The sequence below is a fragment of the Strigops habroptila genome, chromosome 3 (assembly GCF_004027225.2).
Source record: "Strigops habroptila isolate Jane chromosome 3, bStrHab1.2.pri, whole genome shotgun sequence".
Taxonomy (NCBI): domain Eukaryota; kingdom Metazoa; phylum Chordata; class Aves; order Psittaciformes; family Psittacidae; genus Strigops; species Strigops habroptila.
The window spans coordinates 75241946-75265876 of NC_044279.2; the positions used below are offsets into that span (position 1 = coordinate 75241946).

At 49.1% G+C, this 23931-nt stretch overlaps 1 protein-coding gene across 2 annotated transcripts in view; it reads right to left on the bottom strand.

The window, feature by feature from the left end:
* Positions 1-453: 453 nt before the first annotated feature.
* CACNG2 (calcium voltage-gated channel auxiliary subunit gamma 2) overlaps positions 454-23931 on the bottom strand; it is a 54001-nt gene continuing 30523 nt past the window's right edge. For both annotated transcript variants that reach the window (XM_030478536.1, XM_030478537.1), the window contains 3 exons: positions 7514-7597; positions 4081-4221; positions 454-3605 (listed from right to left, as the gene is read on the bottom strand). In XM_030478536.1, the coding sequence (XP_030334396.1) occupies positions 3070-3605; positions 4081-4221; positions 7514-7597 (761 nt within the window). In that variant the 3' untranslated portion in view covers positions 454-3069. The remainder of the gene's footprint in view (positions 3606-4080; positions 4222-7513; positions 7598-23931) is intronic.

Below are 23931 nucleotides of genomic sequence, written 5' to 3' on the forward strand. Positions count from 1 at the left end.
GACTGGTGCTTCCTCGCTTGGTACATGAAAGCCGCTCTCTTCAGGTAGGAGCTGGGGCATCATCCTTTGTGGTAACACCACCCTGGGAGGAATGGGACAGGATTAGCGGTGCTGGGGGCTAAACGGGGGCTGGAGCAGATATTTTGCAGGTCAGCAGGAAAAGCCCGTGTGTGTGACTTGAGTTTACCTACACTTACTTTGGAAAAAGTTGTAGCAAAGCCCTCTCCTCTTGCCTTGTATCTTGAAGACCAGCTTGAGAAGAGCCATTGAAGCAAGACCATGCACTTGATCGCCAAAGAGGACAAAACTGTCCAGTAGTTAGTTTCTTGCTGGGTTTTGAGGTACTCCTCTGGCACAGCGGCACAATAAATTCCCCTCTCCCCCAATAAATCCGCATAAACAAGGACCAACTTATATAAAAAAAAATCTTTATTTCATGTACCAGGATTTTTTTTTTTTTTGTCATTTTCTCTTTTTAAAATTTTTTTTCTTTTTAACAGTCTGAAAAAAACCATGAAATAAAGAAAATGGAAGTTGGTTTCTTGTACTGGTTTGAGCTGGACATGAGCAACACCCTCGGAAGAAAGCTTCCCTGCCAGCCCTCTTCTCCCATCCGTGCTATCCCGGCACTCTTCCCTTCCCGCCTGTCCCCAGGGGGCACGCTTGGCCCTGTGAATGCTCCCCAGCTCCATGCGACATTGGGCGGGCGAGGGGGGCAGCTGGGGATGGAAACCCCAATGTCGGGGTCTGGGAAACCAGCTTTAACTTATTCCTTGAGAGGCACTGGAATAGGGGGGTTGCTGTGAATCTCTTTTAAAGGGCTGTGGTGTCACAGGAGAGGATTTCAGTGGTAGGGGGCGTCTGGACACCCAGCCAAGCTGCTCGCATCCTCCTCTTGCCCAGTGATGCTGTTTCTAGGGGTGACCCTCTCCCAGTTGTTGCCCACTGCCTTGCTCCGGAGCAAGGAAGGGGGGTTAAAGCTGCAGGGAGGTGGAGGTTTCTTTTAAGCAGAAGCCCCGCTGGGACCCAAAGTGGGGGACTGCGCAGCTCCGAAAAACTGGAGCAGCAGGAACGAGGACGGAAAAGAAGTCGAAAAGTGGGTCTGAGCTGCCGAAGGGCTTGGTGGCCCCATCCTGCAAACCTCCACAGAAGGAGCCCTGTCCTTGCCCTGGGCTGGCCAGCGGCTTGCAGGGTGCCACAGTAGCCCCATGTGCTCCCCTACCTCTGCCTCCATAGGGGAACTGGATTAAAAGCTGACCCTGGCACCCCTGGGAGGGGGCTGCCACCAGTGCAGGGGTCCTGGGGTGGGGGCCCAGCTCACCTGGCCATTGCAGGTGAGGACACATTGGGACAGGATGCCCCTGAGGAGGGGACAAGGACAAAACCCAGTGGGTATGGAGATGCCCAATGGCTTCTCACCTCTCCCTGGCATGGCCACCAGGAACCAGGGGGCTCAGGCCCGGAGCGGGGGACTCCCTGGGATGCAGACCAAGGGGTACATGTGTCAAGGCTAGGAGCCAGTGGCCAGCTTTGGGTCAGGGCGGGGGGTACGGGAGTGATTTCAGGGGCTGGTTAGACCTCGCCATGCCCCCACATGGCTGCAGCCCCACTGGCAGGACCTAAGTGCAGATTTGGGGGGTGCCTGGGGAGCCTCTGGAGCATTCACAGGAGAGTGTGCACACGCCTGGGCACGCGTGTGTGAGCACACAGGTACGTGTGTGCACAAGTGCTGTCCCCCCCGTTGGCACGCTGCCCTCGGCTTTGGCCTCCCATGTCCCCCCCACGACCACAGAAGCAGCATCCTGAAGGGATGGGAGCCACGGTTCCCCTCCACCAGCCCTCCACCCTCTACCCGCGCCTCCCACCCCGCTCCCCACTGCCTTTTCTCTTTGTCTTTTTTTGTTCACAGTTTAAAGCTGGAGAAAACAAAATGTAAAGAAAAAAATAATACTATCTGTTTTTCTTGCAAGTAAATCCACTTATTATATTTACATTTATTTATAGCTGTTGTTTTATTAAAAAAATTGCCACTTTTTTTTTTTTTAAGAAACCTCTTTTTTTTGTCCTTTTTTGTTTTTTGTCTGTGTGTATGTCTGTGTCTTCATTTACTGTGTCTGTTTGCTTTTTGCACTGTCACCATTAACCCCAGGGTCCCCAGGGCTGGGGAATCAGGGACCCCCCCTGGGGACACTGTGGAGGGGGTGACTCAGCATCAGCTCCTGCATTCCCTAGGGACAGGGGTCGCTCTTAGCCCCTATGGACCTGTAGGGCATAAGCGGATCCCCACGGATCCCGGGGGAATGGAGCAGATTCCGATGGATCCTGGGGAAACAGAGTGGGTCATGGCTGACCCCTTGGCACCTTGGGATCCTCTGTAACCGGCCCAAGGACACCAAAGTTGCTGCCGTTGGAACCCCCATTCCCTGTCCCCCAAGGAGCCTGTGCTGCATTAAAGGTAAGTGGGAAACTGCAAAATTAAAGAATAAACCCCCCCAAAATCCAAAGAGCTGCCTCCTCCTCCTCCTCATCCCGCTTGATTTATTGTCTTTTGTTATTTCTTGGTTCCCTTTTATATTTTTTTTAAGTCTGTTTTTATTAAATGTTAAAATAATGGTACATGGGAAATCATGCATTTTCTTTTAAATTTATTTCTATTTTTTAAATCTCTCTCAGTTTTAAAGTTTTTCTTTTTTTCTTTTTTCTTTTTTTTTTTTTTAAGAATTTTTTTTTCTCACTGTTGTCTCTTTCCTCTCATTTCCTTTTCATTCGTTTGGTTTTTTTGTTCACTTGCTTGTTTGTTTATCTGCTTGTTCATTGGTTGGTTATTTTTTGTCCTTTTTTTGTTTGTTTGTTTTGTTTGTTTTTTTGTGGATTTTTCTTTTTTTTTTCTTTTTTTTTTCTTTTTTTTTTTTTTTTGCATTGGGAAGGTCCCCAGCCCCCAAGGGGTGCTTCCTCCTCCTCCTCCTTCCCACCCCCCTGCTACCTCTGCCCTGCTTCCACCCTTCCCACCCCGTATCCCACCCCGTCTCCTGCCCGTTCCTGCCCCATTTTCAGCTCCTGGCGACGGCTTCATACCGGGGTGGTCCGACGGTTGGCTGTGTTGGTGTGGATAGAGTCCTTGTTCTCTTTCTGGATACAGTTGTGAACCTGGAGGAAACTGTTATCCCTGTCGGAGTTGTAGGTGGCGGTAGGGGTAGTGGTTGCCTTCAGTGGGTCCCTGGTCAGGGTGTACATCGAGATCTCTGTTGATGGGAGGGTGTTAAACCCTTTGATCCCGACAGGAGAGGCATCCCTGGAGTGTGAAGGCTCGGTGGAGCGGGAGCTGGAGCGGCTGCGTCTCTGATAGCGGTACCGGTAGCTGGGGATGCGGGTGATGGCGGAGGACTGGAGGTAGTCCGTGGCGCGAGCATTGGCGCGCAGCTGTTTGTGCCGGTCTATGAACATGTGGACAGCCAGCACTCCCACCATCTCGGCTATAATGAAGGACAGGGCCCCGAAGTAGAAGGACCAGCCGTAGGAGTAGCTGTTCTTCTTGGAGTCACTCTTGGAGGGGTCTCCAGCGTTGGCTGATATGTATACGATGATGCCAATTATATTACTCAGACCTGCCAGCCGGCCGGCGGGGAAGAGAAAAGGAGACGTCAGGAGAGTCATACATGGTGGTGGTGGGGGCCATGGACAGAAGGGCTCCCAGCCTCCCATTCCCTCCCAGTGAGCCACTTCCCTTGGGAAACCCGGGCAAGACTCTCCTTGCATGCCTGCTGCATCCCTGGACTGCACTCCCAGCTGGCTCCTGAGAGATGCCGTATGCAAGGAAAGAAACCCTCTCCCTCCAGCAGCTCCCAACCCGCAAGAAAGCCCCTGACTGCAGGGTGCTACTGCCTGCCTCTCCCGTGTGAGCAGGCAGGGTGAAAAGGCATCCCTGGCAGGCTGCTTTCATCCCAAATAAGGTTCATCAGGTCTAGGAACCACAGGCACTCCTGCCTGGGCAACTGTGCCCCTGCAGGATGCCCCAGCTGAGCAGCGCCCACATCTCCCAGACCCCATTTCCGGGGCATCAGGCCCTGTGCATCCCTTTACCTGCAGACACGAAGAAGATGCCGGCACTAAGGATGATGTTGTGTCGGGTTTTGTAGAACTCGCTGGCTGCAATGCAGAGTCCACCCATGAAAAGCAGAATCACACTCAGGATCGGGAAAATACTAGAGGCTCTAACAGCCCCTGCAGAGGAGAGAGGGAGCGGGGCAGAAAGAACAGCAGAGGTGTGAGAGAGAGGAAAAAGGGGTGAGGATATGGAATTACGTGGGGGTACACAAGTAAAGGGGAGACACAGAGGACAATGTGCAGGTGGGGGGAAGAAATTCAAGGAGGGATAAAAGGCATCAGGGAGGGAGACAGAAACAAAGTGTGTCAGAAAAAGAGAGCTGCCTGAAGCATCTCTCTTGCTCCCTAGCTGCTGCTGCTGCCGCCGTGAAGCTGGTGGCCTGGTGTAGTGAGGTGTAGGGGTCTGTGGGGCTGGTGGCTGAGCTGAGACCCTGCCATGCTGCCTGTCCCCCCTCACACTGCCTTATCCTCCACTTTCGGGGGACGATGGACTGGAGGGGGAGCCCCGGCACCATCCAGCTTCTCTTCCTGTGGGGCATTGCTGCTCCAGCCCACTCTTCAAAGAGCAGCCACGCAAATGCTTCCCGCGGAGCTGCTCAATCTCGAATCCTCCCGAAAGGGCACGAGCATCTCAAGGAGAGATTTATTTATTTTTATTTCTTTTTAGGGTTGGGAAGGAGCTCCTGATGCTCTGTGGCTGCAGTGAGGACTGAGAAGCTGAAGTCCCAGCCCTGTGCGCTGAAATGTGGGGCTTACCCTAGTGATTAAATGACTGGGCTCCTTCCAGAGGGCAGTGATGGGTTCGGATGTGCTAGCTCCCACACACGCACTCTCCATCGGTCGATACGGGAATGGCTCAGCCAGCAGAGGGGAACGGCATAGATGCACGTATATGCTCATACACACTTGCAAAACGTACCCCAAAGCTTCTGGGGAGACTGTCTTGTATTCGTGCAGTGAAAGGTCAGGTCTGTGTATACGTGTGCACACACATGCAAGCACGCACATGCTGATTGTGGGCCACTCAGTGGGTACCAACCGTCTGCCTGAGTTCATGTGGCCAATATTCATATGTTTTAACTAGGAAGGCCTTCCCTCCTCCTTTCCCAAGAGAAAGTAAGCTGTTAAAGTGTGAAATGAAGCCTTGCTTGGTAAAGAAAGGGTATCAGACTGACTGGTGCAATCCTGCATGTGGAGTGAAGATCTGGCAGGGGGGATGAAAGCCAATTCCTCCTTGCCTGCAAGAATGAACCCTACTGAAGCAAGCACAGGATTTACACCTAAGTTGGCAGAGATTGTGCTTCAAAGACCCTGTTGGCATCAGGATCCTACCAGGCACAAGCAGTCAGCTCTTTGAGGGGGGGCCCTAGCCTACTGCCTATGCATGGGGAATGCAAACGGCAGGGAGAAGCCTCTCTTGCTTGTTTTCCAGTTCTGCCTGGCTGTGTTTCAGGGAGCAGGATAGTGATAATAACCATCTTAATAGCTTCTGGAAAGCAAGGTGGGATTTGACAATGTGAAGCTTAAATGGCAGGAAGCAAACAGCTTCCTGACAAGAGGCATTTGATTTCAAAGAGCCTAAGACACCTTAAGTGGATGGCTGGCAGAAATAAAGTCTAAGCCCTTCTAGCAAGGCCATGGACACTGCCCCACAATTGTCCTGGTCCCCTAAATGAGGGAATCACTAGTCTGATGAAAATAAACAACTTCCTAGCTGTTCTTGCCAGTACCACCAGGCATCACCCATGCAGAGCACCCAGGGACTCCAGTTTGGTGGGAGTCCTGGGAAGAAGCTGTTCAGTGGGGTCCCTCTCCAGTTGAGTCTAAGCCAGCAGAAATCCCACTTCTCTCAGGAATGTCCCAAGTGTTCCTTTATTAACTCACCAAATTCCTCTTTGAACCTGGTTCTTTCTTAAAAGGGCTCTACCCTGGGGACACCATCAGGTCCTGACGACAGATCAGGTTTTGTATTCAGATCTTGTTCCCTCTGAGGGAACAGACCCATCCTTTTTGAGCTGCTAGTCCCCTTCCCCCAACTCTTCTTTCTGAAGTGCAGCTGATGCTGCAAGCAGCTTCCTAGCTCCCAAACAGCTCTGCAAGAGCAGGTTTGGCCTCCGAGGCAGCCTGCACAGCCGCTGTGCCAAACTGGATCAAACCCCCGTATTCAGCTCTGCCGTTCAGGGGCCACGCGGCGATTAAGAGGCTGATGCTGCAGAGAGGCATCTCAAGGAAGCAATCTCCCTGGGTTATTTACAATTTACAGTGGATGAAGAACTGTTTGAGAAACCAAGAGGAAGCAGCATAAGGTCCGCCTCTTTTCACATACAAATGAGCCTCACAAGGCCTAAATTATCTCTCTCATCCCTGCCGCAGGGCTGGGTCTCCACATCCGGTTTGGAGAATGCCTGGCTGACAAGGAGCTATTCTGAAAGACTCCCAGCCTTTTGGAGTCCTCTGATGCTTAACCTTGGGAGGTCAAAAGCTCTCATCTCAGATTTCTGAATGGAGAAGATCTCTTCTTGTGATGTCAAAAAGCATTGGGCTTGTGGAGGGAAGGCAGGATAGCAAGGTGGGGATCTAAGAAGAGGAATGATCCCTGTTCAGCTGTGCTAAAGGAAGAGCAAGCTCCTGCCTCCAGGGCAGGTGGAAATGCTGACGTGTGATCAGGGAGGGCAACACTTGGTGTGGATCTGCCCTGCTTCACCCACATGTCCCAGGCTGGGCTCGGAGCTCAGGTTAGGTTTCCTTGTGGAGATGCCGTGTGCCTGGCGTACAGCACTGCTCCTGGGGGCTCTGGGTGAGCACCAGGTCTTTTCTTCAAAGGGCTCTGACTGTCTTTTTTCCTGCTTCCCATTCCCACCACTAAAACCAGCACCGATCAGATCTGCAGCCTCTATAGGCAAGTAGTGTTTGGGGAAAGGTGAAGACAGAAATAGGCACTCCTTGGACACAGTGCAGCTAATTTCTTAAATCTGATGCAACTGGAGTATCAGGTAAAGAAATATTAACTTCCTCTGCTTTAGCAGGACACACACACTTTCACATACACTCACACTTTCACATACACTCACACTACCCCAGCTAGCCCAGTCCTGACGTTATGCCCGCTCAGCAGCTCTCTGATGGATTTGAATTAAGACTCTGGATTTACATAAAAATTAATTTCCATTAATAAAAAAATGCCACTGGTTGTTACTGTGAGTTTGAAACTTGCACTGTCTCATGGGAAGGGCCCCAGGGAGGTGAGACTGGAGCTGGTTTTGGGGGACAGCGAGGCTCTGGGGTCACCTCCTCTGGCCTGCTGAGCCTCATGGGTCCCAGCATCTCCACCACCCTACCTTCAGAGAATAAAAGGCACCCGACGCTAGCACCTACGAGCCATTGCAAGGAGAAGAGCCTGCAGACTTACGGAGGAAATATTCTGCTGTATCGGCTTCATAATCTGCATCCTCAGGGAAGTGATCGATTTGCTTACACAGACCTTTAAAATTCCCTAGGGAACAAGAGAAAAAAAAAAGAGAACAAATGAGAACACCAAAACCTGCCTCACAGGAACAACTGCCCTCTGCATCGCCCTTTATGCCCTCCCTGCCTTCCCTCCAGGCAGCACGCCTGCTCATGTATGGATGCCCGTTAAATACCTAGGAACTCTCCTCGCATGCTCACACATGTATCTCCCTCTTATTTGCACAGGAACATTGGATTTGCTGTCTGGATCCAGCCTGATGCCCATCTAACACAGCACCCCTCACACAGTGGTGGAGAGCAGCAGAAGCTTTGGCCAGCAGGCATGACTCCTGCCGCAGACAGACAGGAGAGCACTGCCCACCTCTGAGGAAGGTGGTGGGATGGAAGAGGAGCCAGAGGCTGGGTCACCCTGTGAAGCGCGAGGACCAAAGTCCTTTCCGTCAGCATTGACCAGCCTAACTGTGGGTGTTTGTGCTTCACCTGATGTGCCTTTGGTGGATCCCAGCAGTGGGGATCAGGTTTGGGTGGAAAAGTGTTTCTCTCAGCTGTGAATTTGCTGCCTATTCATGTGCAGGATACATTCCTTTGTTCTGGTGCAGTATGAGAAGAACAAAAGCTCTTAATCTACTTTCTCTGTGGGACTGTTTGGTTTTGTATACCTTTGTCAGGTCTCCTCTTGTGTCCTCTCACAGACTAAGGCTACAAGAGTCTCGGTGCATGTGTGTGTATGTAGTTCAGCAGCAAAACACCCTTTGCACTGGGGGAGCAAAATTTTCTACTATAATTGAGGGTAGCTGGGCTGGTCACCCTCAGTTTTATCAGGTTGGCATATGTACAGGGCCTTCTGCTAGCTTTAGTCATGGGTCATCCTTTTTCACACACTCCATGACAAGCAAAGCCATCCCAGCAGGAGGCAAGCAATATCTTCCCAGTCTTTCGTCATCTGGGATGTCTAGCAGATTCTTACTTTCGTCATTCATATATCTCTCCTCTTGAAATCAGGAATACCACTCCAGAGAGGTAATCCTCAAGCCATGCAATCATCATGACCACTGGTGGATTAGTATCCCAAAGGATCAGGTTGTTCATGTTTGTACGGGGGTGACCACATGGAAGGCAATTTCATTATACCTCTGGGGTTCCCCCAAACTTCTGCTCCTGCCTTCCCTTACATTTGCCTCTGGACTCTTGCACTGGCTGGCCATTAACATGGAACTGATGGACATAATCTGTTCAGAAAGGACAAATGCAGCGTCTGCGTGAGGTACATGGATAAGCATGGTGTTCCCATGGGCACCCTCACTAGAGGTCAGCCACCAAAGTTGCTCAGGCTGACTGATCCCTTAGCAGAAGGGTTTGGAGGCTGAGTCTGCACAGCGACAATGCTGTGGCAATGTGGGAAAGCTGCCTGCTACCCTGTCCCTGAGCCCAGCTGGGTGTGCGTGGGGAGGGGACAGTGAAGCCTCCACATTTGTGGTTGTTGTCTTTGGGAAGGGTTGACTGTGATGAATGCAGAGGTCTTCTAGGACAACCCTACCCAGGCTAAGACCTGCAGGCACCATGTCAGGTCCCAAAGTAATGTCTTGGAAGGTTTATTCCAGATGAATTCCGATGACCTTTCAGATATTTGGGAGTAGCTGGAAGAAGGATCAAGCTCAGAGGATTCCCTCTGAGTATCTTCTTGAGGCTGAGCCTTGCTGGAGCAAGGTTTGGAGTGCTTTGGGAGGCAGTGCTGAGCAAATAGCTGTACAAGGCAGGTAGAGAGGTTCCTCTAGGTCAGCCCCCAAGCTTAGCTCCTTCTGCATCCAGTCATCTTGTGTCTAATGCTTCTGAGATACCTACCGCCTTTAACTACTATTTCAAAGAGCTTCCATGGAGAGGCTAGAGACAGTACAGAGGAGTGTGTGTGCATGTGAGAGGTAAGTAATAGGAGAAGAAAGTAGGAACAAAGCCTCTCCGTGTAGCTCTGAAGTGTTATTCCCACACTGAAACTGTGGGTTATGAAAGGAGGTTATTAATCATCCATTCTCAATCCAGTTACTTCATTCAAGAAGTGTCGACTTCTTAGCCATGGCTCTTCTGGAAGGAAAGCTGCATAGCCAAATTCCTTTGCCACACTCCCACCCTGCTTCTTGCCCACTTAAAAACCTGTGAGGAAGGCAGATACAGCATCAAGGGGGTCCTGTCGCCCGCTTGCCCTTACTGCGTGGGGCCATCTGCCTGTGACAGACAAGCAACTCATCACCCTGGTCCTTTGGCTGCAGTCACTGCTGTACAGTGCACGTGACCACCACTGCTCTCCAAGGCACTGGACGAGCCTCCAAGTCTCACATTTTAGGTCCTCGCCCAGCACATCTTGAACGCTGAGTTCCCCTTCTGCCTGTACATTCTGGGGGAGCACCTCCCAGGCGAGGCTCCTAGCACACAGCTAGAGAACCCCAGCTGGAATCAGCCAGGGAGGGAAAAAGCACTGCATCTGGAAACCCCATCTCACTATGCCATCCTTTCTTTGCTTCTTCTCTTCTCCCTCTCCCCCGCTCTATTTCTTGCTTTATTTGAGCCTGATTAATTCCTATGAGAAGAATCAAGCTGCTTGGGAAAGACACTGCGTCTTGTGCCGGATGTCTTTTATATGGACTTGTGTGGGATAGCTAGTTAGAGGTTCAGCTGCTTAGGTAGGGTAAGGGGACATGCAGGCTCTTTGCTCCTGGTGCTGAATCCAAAAGTCCTTGCTGACCTGGCTCATCAGGGTGCTTGGCCATTGGGGTGTACAGCCTTAGCTTGCTTAAAATGCGGTGGCATTGAGGAGCTGCCCTTCGCTGCAGGCTGGTACACTGCGCCATGCTGATCCCCTTGGCTCAACCCTGCCAGGGTTCATGCAGGCAGGATGGGCAGCACTGGTCCCACTTTAGCCCCTGCTTTGTCTGTGCTCAGCGCAGAGTGCAGTGGCTCTGGATGCTGACTGTTTGCCTGTGCTACCACACCCTCTCCTCCAATGCCTCCTAGCTCCTCTGGGCAATGGATGGGGAAAGGATGCAGAATTTAGGTCATTAACGCACTAACTGGGGATGTAAGAGAAGAAGATTCAGTTCTTGCCCTGCCACAGGCTTGCTGTTAGGACGACTTCTTCTCTCCGCCTTGGAGTCCCACCCTGTAAAACGGGGATGACAGCACTCCTCTGCATCGTGCCGTGCGGGGACATGTTAAAGAGGGCATGGTGCGGGTGCACCAGTTTGGGTCAGTGAGTGACGGATGGCAGCAGTTCAGCTCAGTGCGGGGAAGGCCTCGGTGTCACTCCTTGCGCCAAGGTCACTCGGCAGCTCTCTGATGGACATCTGTGGCCTGCTGAGATGGTGCAGCAGCATCCCTGGCACCTGCGCTGGTGGGGAGGAGGGATGGAGCCGCTCAGCAGCACTGCTGAGGTCTGACACAACATCCTTCTCCTGTGCTGCACGTGCGGTTTACAGAGCCAGGGAGGGAAGAGCCATGTGCCGCCCTATAGGTAATATTCCTGAATGCTTCAGCAGGAGCAAATCACTATTTGGGACGGTGTGCAGGAGCTCCTCAAGGGAGTAAGAACATCCTCCTTGCACTTGTGTCCCTTTGCCCTTCCCATTCCTCCTGACTTGAGCCATTTCATGCTGTGAACCCAGAAACAGGCAGGTGTTGAGCTCTCTGGCTTCTCCTGCACACCTCTCTGAGAAACTTCAGCCACGTGCTTCCACCTCCTCCCTGCAGCTCTCCCAGCGCAGTCCAGGCTCTCCCCTCATCCTCTTTCTTGTGCTCACCCACCAGCTCTTCAGCCTCTCTCATTCATCATAGCCACCTCCCTCTCCCTGGCATATTGGTGTGGGCATCCTTTGAGCAGCCGGCTTTGGGATGTGCAGGCTGCGAAGGAGATGGGGAGGAGCTCTGCATTTTCTCAGGACAGAAAAGCTGGGGATGCCCAGGCCCATAGAAAATCACAGAGCAGCCCCCAAGTTCCCTGGGTATTATTGTGAGTCCTTAGACAAGATCCTCACCATTTGCTTGCGGCCTGCCCAAGCTTTAGAAAATGCCTTCTGGAGGAGCTAGGACTGGTGCAACAGGCACCCCCTTCCAGTGCCTGGACTGGGACAGAAGTTGCCCATCCAGGGCAGTTTGACAGAGCAGAGACAACCTGCCATACTGCCAAGAGGGACTGAATGCCTAAGGTCCATGAAAATCAACGTTAACTGCACATTCAGCCTTCAGAGAGACCTCCTCCAATGCAGCCGGGTCATCGTTTAGGTACATGCTGTCTATCCAGGGCAGCTGGCAGCAGTCAGGTCTGCTGCAGCAAGAGTCAGACCAAGTTACCCCCGATGAGAACCTGGCTCAGTATTGTTGGTGATGGGGTTTATTTTTGTGCTGCTTTGTGCAGCCCTGCCTCTTTCAGAAGTCGCGCTTGCCTGCAGAGTGCAATCCATCACAAAATAGTAAGTTCCAAAGAATGAAAAGCTACTCCTTTCCTGCAGGGTAGGAACACTTTAAAATGGTCAGGACTGTACATCTGAAAACTGGGAGCCAGAGGCAGAGCAAAAGACGTCCAAAAGGAGAGAAGCAGACAAAGAGGGATGAGAACAGAAAGACCTGTTTTCCCAGAATGATTTGTGATATTTCCATTTATGGAAAAAAGCAATCCACTGAAAGCTTTCCTTCAGTCTCACTCTCCAATTTAGAAGGGGTTTTGGCATGATGGCTTCTAGAGAAATAAATAAAGGGGGCTGGATATAGCCGTTGTCGCTAAAAGCTCAGAAAGATGGCTTGGTGTTGGCCAAGGATTCAGTACCTCTTTCTGCCACACTCCCTGTATCATTCTAGGCAAGTCACTTCACCCCCTTTTCGTTCACTCAAAATGGGAATAACGGCATTTCCCTGCCTCAGGGAAATAGCCTGAGGATATTTATAATAAGAATATGAAAGCAATCAGACACTGAATCATTTGGGCCAGATGATTCTCCCCACCTTCCAGTTCAAATGTAATGTGCTCATCTTTGGCGTGACCTTCTCCTGGATAAACGCAAAGGCTGCGCACATATGAATGCTCTCCCAAATTCACACTCGTGATTCCTACTTAGATGTGATCTTTGTTGCAGATTAAACTAATATTCACTATTTACCCATGAAATACATGTGAGAAGTGGCACAGGAAGGGCAGGTAGTCAGACTCAAACACTAATATTTCTGTCTGCTCCAGGACCCTGTTTCTGAGCTGAGTCCATTTGTACCAGGTGGTGAAGTGGGGCTCAGAGCCAGACTCTGGGCTGGGAAGACAAATTCCACAGCTATGTGGCAAACTGTTGGCGTGTCTTTCTTACATGTATTGGCAAAGGGCCTCCAAACCAGGAGAGGAGGTCTGCTGTCCCTGTCAAAAAATGACACTAGTGACGCTGAGTTGTTAATGCCCAATCTGACATGACTTGAAGAGAAAGGAGTGAGGTTTCATGAAGCGCCAAGGGAAGCACAGAAAAAGCCCTCTGAAGGCATTTTGATTGCTCTCTACCCTTCCAAGAATGAAGCACTCAGGAGCACTCACAGTTTTGGGGGATTGAAGAGCACAGTGGCAGAGAGCACAGAGAGTGCTCGTGGGCATCTGCTTTTACCCACCTGTGCTGACATGCCCGAAAGAAAGGCTGGCTTTTCAAAAGCGCTCATTAGCCCTCTGGGGGAACCTCTCCGTAGATAGCACCTTACAAAAATTAGGCCATCTTTTCACGTGCCTCAGTATGCGTTTAAAGGCGTCGGTTACAGGGTGTGGGGCTACACCAGCGAACGCAGCCTCTGTGCCACAAGGGATGGTCATTTGGGGCCTTGGGAAGGTGTTGCTCTAGCAGCTCTGACCCTAATGCTGTAATAGTGGCAATACCTTTTGACTCAGGCAGGTAACATGAAGACCAAAGAGTTCACAGGTCCGCAGCTCTGTCCTTAGGGAAAGAGGAACTTTCCGCTGCAAGGTGAAGCTCAGTGGCTCAGCAAATGGGGTCTGTGGAGGAGTGCCTGGGACAATCACACATATCCCATGGGAACAAAGGACCATCAGAAATCTTGCCACCTTCCTGTCCAAATGCAATGCTCCTGCTTTGACGTGGTCTTTTCCAACATAAACATGCAGCAGTGCATATGTTAAAAAACCCAAACAAAACCCTAGCAAAATAAGCAGTATGTTGCATACAGAATTCTCTCCCTGGGGAGAGGATAAAAGAACAAACCACATGTGACTGATATCAAGCCCCATCACTTAATGTGCCACTGGAAATCATTCAGATATTGTGGTGAAGAAGCCTGTAAAAGAACTGATGCAAAATAGAAATTGATCGTATAGTTATGATAGAATATCCCCCCTGCCTATAAGGCAGAACCATTATACCAGCTCTCCTCACCTTATTATTAACAACCATGTTTATTACAGCTCTTGCCAAGGATCAGATGATAAAGGGAGTTTACTGCAGTAAAAATGGTACAAACACTGCCTTAAAGATCTTGATAAGCATGAAGGAAGGGATATATCACCACATATTAGCCATGAGCAAAGCTATAGCAGTAAAATGGCCTGATAATACCAATCCTGGGGAGACGAGTTTAGTCAGGAGATGGTTAATAAATAGAAAAAGAAATGCAGACGTAGATGGGCAGGGGATGAAAAAGCAGGGGAAACGGGTGTGGGGTAGCACTGAGGAGGAGATGACAAGATGGAAGGAGAGTGGCCACTGAGCACGGGGCAGAGAAGTCCCATCCAAGCCAGTACCAGGCTCCTGTTCTGCCTTTTTCAGCTCCTCTTTTGCTCTCTGCCGCCTCACCGAAAGTCATCTGGAGAAGGAGGGGGGGCTAATGACAGAAGAAGACACCACATGTGCTGCTGGAGGTGGCCTGGGTCCCCCAAGCGGTGCGGAAGCGCAGAAGAGCCCCACCACGCACGTCCCGGAGTTCCCCGCACGGTCCACTGCAGCGCTCCGCCTGCTTGGTCCTGGTGCTGCAGCTGCGGCGGGGAGCGGGGAGCGCGCTGCATCACGACCGGACCCTGCGCCTGCTCTCAGCCTTCAGTCGCTTTGCTCTTTCCCTCGGAGGAGGCAGCCTCCTGCCTTCCCACCCCCCTCCGGAACGCTGCTGCGTGCTAAGTAGCCGATAGACTGCCTCAGAGCTGGCTGTAGCTATTCCCGTGGACGGGGGTGGAGATGCAGAGGTAGCAAAAGCTATTATTAAGATTATATGAAGATTTCCATTTATAAACACCCTCTTTTTACAGGGTCGTAACTTTCAAAAATAGCCTCGCTGTGCCTTGAAATTTCCTGTGCTTTGTTACAGGGAGATTGGCCAGGAAAACTGGGCGAAGCCTCTTGAAAGCTATTTGGTGCAAACACAAATCCAGCACGTTTGAGCTTTATAAGCTGAAACATTTTGGGTGGCTGGTTTTCAGGGACTGCGAGACATCTGTGCAAGTTGCAAATGAAAAACCTCAACACAGCAGTAATAAAAATCATTCCAAAAAATCCTTTTTGTATACATCTAGCACAACCATCTCCCCTTGTAAATAATTTGCTCTATTTCTAGGCTTTGCCAGAATCAAACCTGAGCTGAATTTCTTCTGAAAATAGTACTAAATGCAAAAGTGTATTAGGCTCATCTAAATCATCTAAAGCTGTGAATAACTTTGCTCCTTTTAATGTTGTATTTCTTGCATTTCCCTGCTGTGCTGCTGGCATTCCGGAATTGAAAATAGTTTTATGTATACATATATAACAAATGCGTGTTATGATTTCATATATATGTCAACGAAATAATTTGGTATTTATAGCTGATGCTTTCCTGTGTGGTTCAGTGAATGTGCAGAACACTGACAATATCTCTGATTCCTCAGCAGAGAAGTCAGAAACTATTTCTACAGTTGTTACAGTGGCTGGTGTCACTCTAGGTAGGAAAAGCATATGAACTTCCCGGCATACAAGCCCTGTTGCAGAATTTTCAAGGTATATCAGCTGAGTTGGTAAAAGCTGTTGCCTTTGCCTTGCAAGAAGAGGTGAAACCGGTCTTTGGATGAGCTAGGAACCAGAAAAATAACTGAGAAAAGGGTTTGTAAATAGTCCTGCTCAGGTGCTGTGGCATGATGTCAGCTTTTAAACTCCAAGAGCACAGCTGAAGTGCTGGAGATGCTGGGGTGGAGGGCAGAAAAGTGAAGGCAGAAGTTGATCAGGACATGGAGAGAAGTCCAAACAAAACAGAAAAGGCAAGTGAAAGAAATCAAGATATTACAGAGGATTAAAAAGAAAAAAAAAATAGATCTGGCAATTTATAGCAAGAACATTTGTGTGTGTGTGTAACAAGTCAAAATGTGACACTACAACTGTGAGCCGAGTAACAGGAAGGGTGATGCAATTATCTGCAGTGAGAGAGAAATGATGTGCATAAGGTGTGGGAGGAGAGGAGATGCTCCATAGCTACCACAGGCAATCCCAATCCGTGGCTGTGTATCCAGATGTCAGAGGGAGAGAGACACTAATGTAAGCCTAGAGGGAAATAGGTGGATGGGATGAAGGGAGTATTTAAGCGCTGTTGCTTCTCTTTTTCTTCCTTTTTTTGCCTATCATGGCAACAATATTGTAACTAGGACAGGTTTTGCATATAGGGTTACAACATCAAACTCTCAGAAATCAGAGCATGTAAACAACATCCTAGCTGGATGAGGACATAAGGACCGAACCATCTCAAGCTTGAACTCAAAGACCCAGAGCTTGGGTGGATTAGCCTCTCCCCAGAAGTACACAGAAGAAATCCATGGACTGAAAAATTCATAATTCATCTCACCCTATTGGGTTGCATTTTCATCCTCAAATACAACTGTATTGCTGATTTGCGAGCATGCGTCAGAGGACAGAGCCAGGCTCACCTGGCTTGTAGAGTAGGTCATGTTGGGTCAGTGGTGAGACTGTAACTCTAGGGGTGATTAGCAGTTACTGTACACAGGCATGGCTTTACCAGGCAAGAAAAGAGTGGAGAACAGCCCTCCTTACACTGTGAAAAGTGACCTGTGCAGCCCAGGACACAGTCACAAGCTGTACAGTGCCTTGGTTCAATACGGGCTGAGCTCCTACCCCAGTAGGAACTTGGGCTTGGCTATTCCCAAACTCCAAATCTTGGATCTTGCAGTCGTAATGCTGCATTCACAAGGCTTTTTGAATGCAATTTCCTTAGTCATTTTTAAATTATGAAGGAGGAGAAAAGGCAATTCAAATCTTTCATCTCCAACTCCACACTGCATTTGTCTCTGACATATCCAGCTGGATCTATAGGGAGACGCTGTCCTCAGTTACACTGGTGTAAATCTAGTGTGACTCTGAGCTGTTCCTTCAGCAGATATGGTCACAACCAAGAGAAGAATTAGGCTTGCAGCTGGTAATTAGCTTATGAAGTATGTGGTGTGCTTTAGGGTCCTTCAGGACGCAAAGCGCTATATGAAAATTATTATTAGTTATTAATAATAAAAATATCTGGGAACTCCAGGGAAATAATCCAAAGAATGGAGCAAGTCAATGACAGAGGCAGCTTTCAATCCATCCTCCCTCTTCTGTGCCACTCCAGCTTTCCTCCCCCTTCCCCTCCAAGGCTCAGACACATGGAGGAAGGGAGAGCCCCCCGTCACACGTGTTTAGCAATTTGGCAGTCTCAGCAAGTCTCCTGTGTTCTCCCACACATCGTCGTCAGCCTGCAGTAGGAATTGTCAAATCTGGAACACAATTGACAGCCAGCAGTAGAAATGTTGGGGAATAGCAGGGCGTGGGAATTCCTCAGCTTGCTTCCCACGGGAAAACTGCAACCCTGCCCCAGTGGTACTCAGGGCCTTTCATCTCATCACCCTCCCTGCCCATGGGAAAAGAACTGGACAGGTAGGCACCACTTGCTTTCTTTAATGATCTCTGGGTGAGAACTGGGGGTCTGGCTGCCATCACCTGAGTTGGGGTGAGCCGCTCCACTGGGGATGCACAATCTCCTTTGGCTATTCCAGCCCAGCGGATGAGTGTGAAGTTTATTTTAGGCAAGGAGATAGAACAAGGGAAGGACTGGATTTTCTCTAGCACTTTTTATACCCCAGGAATCCCAAAGCCCTTCATGCAACAGTGAGAAAGATCCCCCAGCGCGGTGGCTCTGCAGACAAGCATGGCAGCCATTACGCGCTCACTGAGCTCACACACGCTTGCCCTCGGAGAGCAGAAGTGGCTGTACCCAGGCAAGGAATATTGATTATCCCTTACTCCGCTCAGAGAGCTCGCTGGGATTTTTGCTGTCCCTTCAGGCAGCCCACCAGAGATGGCCAGGAGGGAACTCGGCGTAGGATTTCCTTGGCAGAAAGCCCTGCTGACTGCAGCGCTTCGGGCTGAGCTGCGACGTGCAGTGCCACGCACTCATGGAGCTTTTCTGCCATGTGTCCTTTATTGCCCTGAAATACACCACCTATGATCTGAAAATGAAACCACCAAGGAGGAGGTCAGGACTTTCTAATTCTGCAATTTCCTGTAGCAGTTGCTGTGTCTCGCCCTGCAGCACTGGTGTTTTGGGAGAAGCCAAACCCAGAGTAGATCCCCACCCAGACCAGGGCTAGCCAACACTGTGCTCTGGGGAGCACCCTAGAATGAGGGGCATGTGAGAGTGCTGAACCTCTTTAGGATGCTCACCCCTGGTCAATCCACTCCTGACCTTGACCTCACTCACTAAAATGATCCAAAGCCTCCCAAATGCTCCTAAAGCAATAAGAAGCTGGAGGGAAGACAGGGCAAGAAGAGTAGAGGGATGACTTGATGTACAGCAAGCCCCTTCTTACAGATAGCTGGGGAGGAAGCCATTGGTATCCCTAGCTATCTCAGAAATGGGAGCTCGCTGCCTTGGTAATGTCCCTAGGGTGGGGACAGCCTCCATTGCAGCCTCTTCCCAACCAGCCTGAACACTGAATCCAAACGTTGGCTTAATACTGTTTCTTGAATTTCCCAGCTATGCTGGGATTCAGGATTAGTAGAGTTGTGTGGGTTATGTGTATGGGTTCCAAACAATTTTAGGCTCATACTTCTCTGAGATTATTTTGGTGCAATTGCTGTCAGGGCAAATATTTGGAGTAACAACCGGACTGGTCTGTGAAAGCTGTCGGAAAGCTGTGCCCTCTGTGCTAAAAAAGCCAGGACATAGAGTTTGCTTTGTTACACATGAAACAAACATCATGCTTATTTTCTACTTGGGTCGCTGGAGATCAGAAAGTGTAGGTAAACACAGTCTATATCCCACAGGGCCGAATAGGGTAGCTGGCCCCTGTGAGTCTGATTAAATTGCGTTAGCACAGCTATGCTGTGGCTCTCAATATCTCCAGACAAGCTGCTGCTGTTCCAGCTTGCTGCTTTACTCATAATCCACATCAAACATTGGGTGTTACAGTAGATATTGCACAGATTTGATTTTAGGCCCCTTTTTATGCAGCTGGGCAAAAAACAAATGCCAAGCCTTGCGAGTGGTGTTAGCTTTTAGAGGCTGCTATTAGAACGTTAATAATTTTATTATTGTTATTTCCTCTGGGTTGCGGGTACCCCAGTGATTTACAAGGAAACAAAGTGACTTGGCCCTCTTGTGAAATGCTTACAACAAAAGTTAGATTTAAGCACAGCACTGGGCTTATTTAACAAGCAAACAGTGCCAGCAGGGTGTTTGGAAGGAGGAGGTTTATAGCAGCAGAGAATCATGAGACATTTACAGTTGTACGCGTGTGAGTATCCTGTCAGTTTATGCTGGGCTTTGAAAAGAAAACAGTGGAGGGGGAAAGTGTGCTAGATTTAGGGATGATGCCTGCAATAAGGGTGAGTGGAGGTCAGTGAGGGAGGGGTGATTTGGAGAGGGGAGTTTGAAGGGGAGTCTGTGAAGGAATGTGAAACTACCTGTGGCACAGCCAGAGAAGGCATACGGGGGAGCAGGTACTGCTGCTCAGTCATAATAACCTCTTTGAAGCTTGACTGCAAGCCGTGCTGCCGCACCAATATTTTTTCATCCATTGAGTACGCTACTTTATTACAGAAGAGTCTGTAGGTGTGAGCTATGTGCTAGGGCTAATCTCTGAAGCGTTTTCAGCTACACTACACATAACATTACTCTTGCGTCCTGGGGAGGAGGCTATTCATAATGGGATAAAATTTACTCACAATAGTAGACTAGGGAATATTATTTCTAATGTGATCTGGTCCAGTTACACTCAGTTAGAAACTTGAAAGGCCGTTTCAGGGCTTTGAATCATGTCCAAGCCAGGTACCAAGTCACCTTCTGTGACCAGGATTGTATTACCTGGAGACATGCCCATCAAAGCTTCTTACACCAAACCATACCTCTCCACCTGCCCCACATGTGAGGTAACATAGGTCTCAGAACCAAAACTTCCCTGCTTTAAAGCCAGTAAATTAAGTACTTGTCTCCTAAGGACTGTCAAAACCCAAGCTCCTCCAGATTTGCCCACTTTCCTTTGGAAAAAAATTACCAGTTCTGCACTGGAATTACTGGTCCGAAATTCCAGCCCCTTCCTCAGTTTCTGATAGTTTCTATAGCTACAGCAGTCTGTGAAGCAACAACAAATGTTGCGCAGCACCTTAGATGTTAACCTCATTATCGTACCTTCGAACTGGAGTTGCCAGTCAGGAAATGTGCCAAGATGAAAGAACGACAGCATTTCTCTCTCACTGTGTGTATGTCTCTCCATGAGTAAATACCTTTTCATTTTCCCCATGCTACAGCCACTGCTGAAAGTCTTTCTCTCTTGAAGTTATTCAGAGTTTTTCAATGAAAATTTCTCAGGGGGATACAGAGACTTTGACAAAACCACCTGAATTGCAGGTGAATAAGGTGTATATTCGAGCTATTGGCTTACTGACAGTTTCAGTACGTTCAATTCATGGTTTTGGTCTAAAAAAAGCCTTTTAAAACCACCTTTGTCCTATGCCAGCGTAGAACAGGAAGCTTTATAATTTCAGAGTTTTGTGGGACAGGAAGACAGTTCTCATGTTTTTCCAGCCTGGTTTCTGCATCCATCTCAGCTACCATGCTTAGCAGATGTTTGCAACTTCTCTTTGGGTCCTGCTGGGACAGATGTGGCTGCTGAAAGTATAGCTGCCCAGCTGTTCCCTGGGGACAGTTAAGGGGATTTGTCTTCAAAACTGACCTCTGAGGTATGTTGTGCACCAAGACCTTGTTCTCTTGGCCCTCATGATCAGCACAAACTTGGAAGGCTGTGGCCTTGGTTTTGCCAAGCCTATGTTAGATTCATGTCAACCTCAAACATGGAATTCAGTCTATGCACTGGTTTCTAGTCCAAACTGTTTCTCCTGGAGCCACTTTTAGTGAACACCAAAATGAGTTTGGGCCAAGCTAGAACCAAAACTGAGTGGCTTTTCCTCTTGCTTCCTCTGTGACCTGACCTAACAAACACATCGTGTAAACGCTTCTTCAGGGATGCCCTCTGCTCCTACTGAAGGGCTGCTCTTTTCCAGTAGTGCACTTCATGGTGCGCAGAGGTGATTAATACATCAGAACAAGAATGAATGACTTTGCCTAGCCACCGGGATCCTGTAACAAGCCTGGAACTCAGAGATTCCCCTGTGGGGGGTGGAGAAGAGAGAGCATTTCTCAACTAGCTGGAAGCCCTGTGTACAGAAAACCTGTGGAGACTGGCAGGGAAAGCGAGTGAGCTGGGACTGGATGCCTTCCAAGCATCAGAGCAAAACTGAGTCTCTCAGTGGAGGATGCTAAATTTTGACAACGGGAAAGAAACAGATAGACAAAGGGTGAGTGGGAGGGGGAAGTCTTCCCCTGCTAATGCTGTCTGCTCATAGCGTTAAGCATTATTATGTATTTCCACATGCCACCATGTGTACCTGGAGTTTTACTGACAGCTAAAAAAGCAGAATCTTGCCCCCAGGGTTTTACACTACAAAGACCCCAGCCTGTGGGGCACTAACAAAGTGAGGATGCTCAGCTCTTTCAGAAGAGGCTCTCAGCAGCCACTAGGCAGCAACTGTGAGGCCTGGATCCTGCTTCTGGTGAGGTCAGCAGGAAAACAGCAGGGACAAGATTAGGTCTGAGATGTGCAGGCTGGAATGAGGAAAGTGCCTGAGAAAGGTCACAAGCTGAGCTATGGCGTGTTCATGTCTTGTTGGCTCCTGGCCTTGGCCAGGTATATCTGAATCATTCCTCATTCTACAGATGAAATATAGTAAAGTTAATAGACAGAAGGGGCAAAGCTTGCCAACGGCGTAGGAGAAGTGGAAGTCATTAACGCACGAAGACTAGCTGCAGTAAATGAGTCCTGAGGGCAGGCACGAGGGAGGTGAATAAGGTTGTGTGGTGGAGGGGAGGGGGCAGCAGGAGAGAAGGAGCAGAGTCATTGCTTCAGGGAGATGGAGGGGGGCCGGGCAGGGGGAGTTGTTCTGGGTGAGTAGGGTTAGAGAGGAAGGAGGGAGCAAGCTCCGTAAGAGCCACGTGAGGCCTTGAAGATGAAATGAGGAACTGAACTTTGATGCAGAAGGAGACTGGAAGTCAGCACGGGAATTCGAGGAGAGAGAGTGGCACAAGTGGAACAGCAGGTAAGGAAAAGATAATGTAGCTGCTGCATGCTGGGTGTTTTAGTGTGAGTATTAAGCCTCCCCTATAGTCCTGCTGGGCTTGTTCGGCTCTGAGAATTGAATGGGTTTGTGCTTTCATGGTCTGGTCTAAATAGCTTGGTAAAGCATTGTCTCTACATTGCTCTTGCCTAATCAATCAGCTGCATGTCAGGAGTGTTAATTTGTAAGGGGAGGCAGTCGCCAGGAAAGAGCTGTCTATGGGCAGTGGGATGGGTGCCATCACAGCAGCAGAACAACACGACACAGAGGGACTGAGGATCTCTCATTGCATCCCACAGGTTGGAGGGTGCAGAGCATTTCTACAGAGAGGAAAGCAGTGGGATCACCTCCAGCCTTAGGACCTCCCCAAAAGGTGACCAAGGGAATAATCCCAAGAGTAGAGCATTTCCCACGCTCTGCAGGTTCCCAAGGAGCTTAATACAGCTTTCTTTGTTGCTTATTGCAGCTTCCCTGGATCATGTCCTACCAACAGCAGTTCCTGCAGGACAGAACTGCCAGCACAAACAAGAAACATTTCTGTTCCTCCCAGGAGAAGCCCCATCTCCCGTCTCTGAAACTATATGTAGATCCTATGTATGTTTTTACTTTTAAACAGCTCTCACTCCTGAAGCAATTTTCTGCATGTGAATTTCTTCTATTTTCTTACTTTACGTGATCTTTCAGACTTCTTTGATTTACTACTGCAGCTGTGGTGACTTTCTTCATGCTGCCCCTTTCTTTTTCTTCTCCTTCTTTCCCAACTATTGGCATGCAGTTTCTCAGCTTCAGCTTCCTGATCTCTGGGAATCTGTCCTAATGAGCCCAACTTTTCCCTGCCTACCCAGTGCTGTCTTGCTTAATTTGCACCAATCCCTGATGTCTCTTCATCTCAGGATTAAACTAAACCTTTGATTCCCTTCAATCATTCTCCCCACATGCTTTTTAGTGCTCATCTGCAGTTTGACTGGCTCCCTCCTTTCCTCTATCAGGTCATTATGGCAATACCTGCAGTGCTGTGTTAATCTCCATTTCTGTCCAGCACCATCTGCATTAAAAACCAAAACCAAACAAAATCCATCAGCTCAAGATCTTCTTCAGGATACTTTGTCCAGCCTCTAGTTTTCCATCATTTGGGTTATACTTTCAGAAACAACAGTATGACTTCCTCCTCCATATCCAGCAGGAGACTTGGAGCAGTTTATTATGGATAGTCTTGATCCTTTTTCTTCTTTGTTTCTCAAGCTGTTATTAGCCCTTCCTCCCTGTTTCTCTGACACTGGTGTTCTTGCCAGCACACCCATTTTGTTCCCACCTCCTAGCCCTTTTCCAGACACGTACAATATACTTTTTTCATCTTTCAATCACAGATTGCCCTGATTTATTTCACTTAGACATAACACCCCCCTTTCCTGAGCCTTTCTCATGTCTCTCCTCCTACTCTTTTTGCAGCCCTGGAAACATCTGACATAGTTCAGTCACTCAAAAAAACAACTACTTCTCTTGACCCTGGTACCTCTCATCATTTAGGCCTATCTCCTTACTCTGGCTTTTTACTTTACTCCTGTTTCCAGTAATTCCTTAGCTTCTGGTACTCTGCTCAGCTCTTTGAAAATAAGCCATTATCTACTGTGTCCTCAGGCTCCTCCATCGACACCACTGTTCCATTTAACAAGCACCCAGAGCCTCCTTATTCTTCATAGACCACTTAAGAGAGTCACACTCTCCT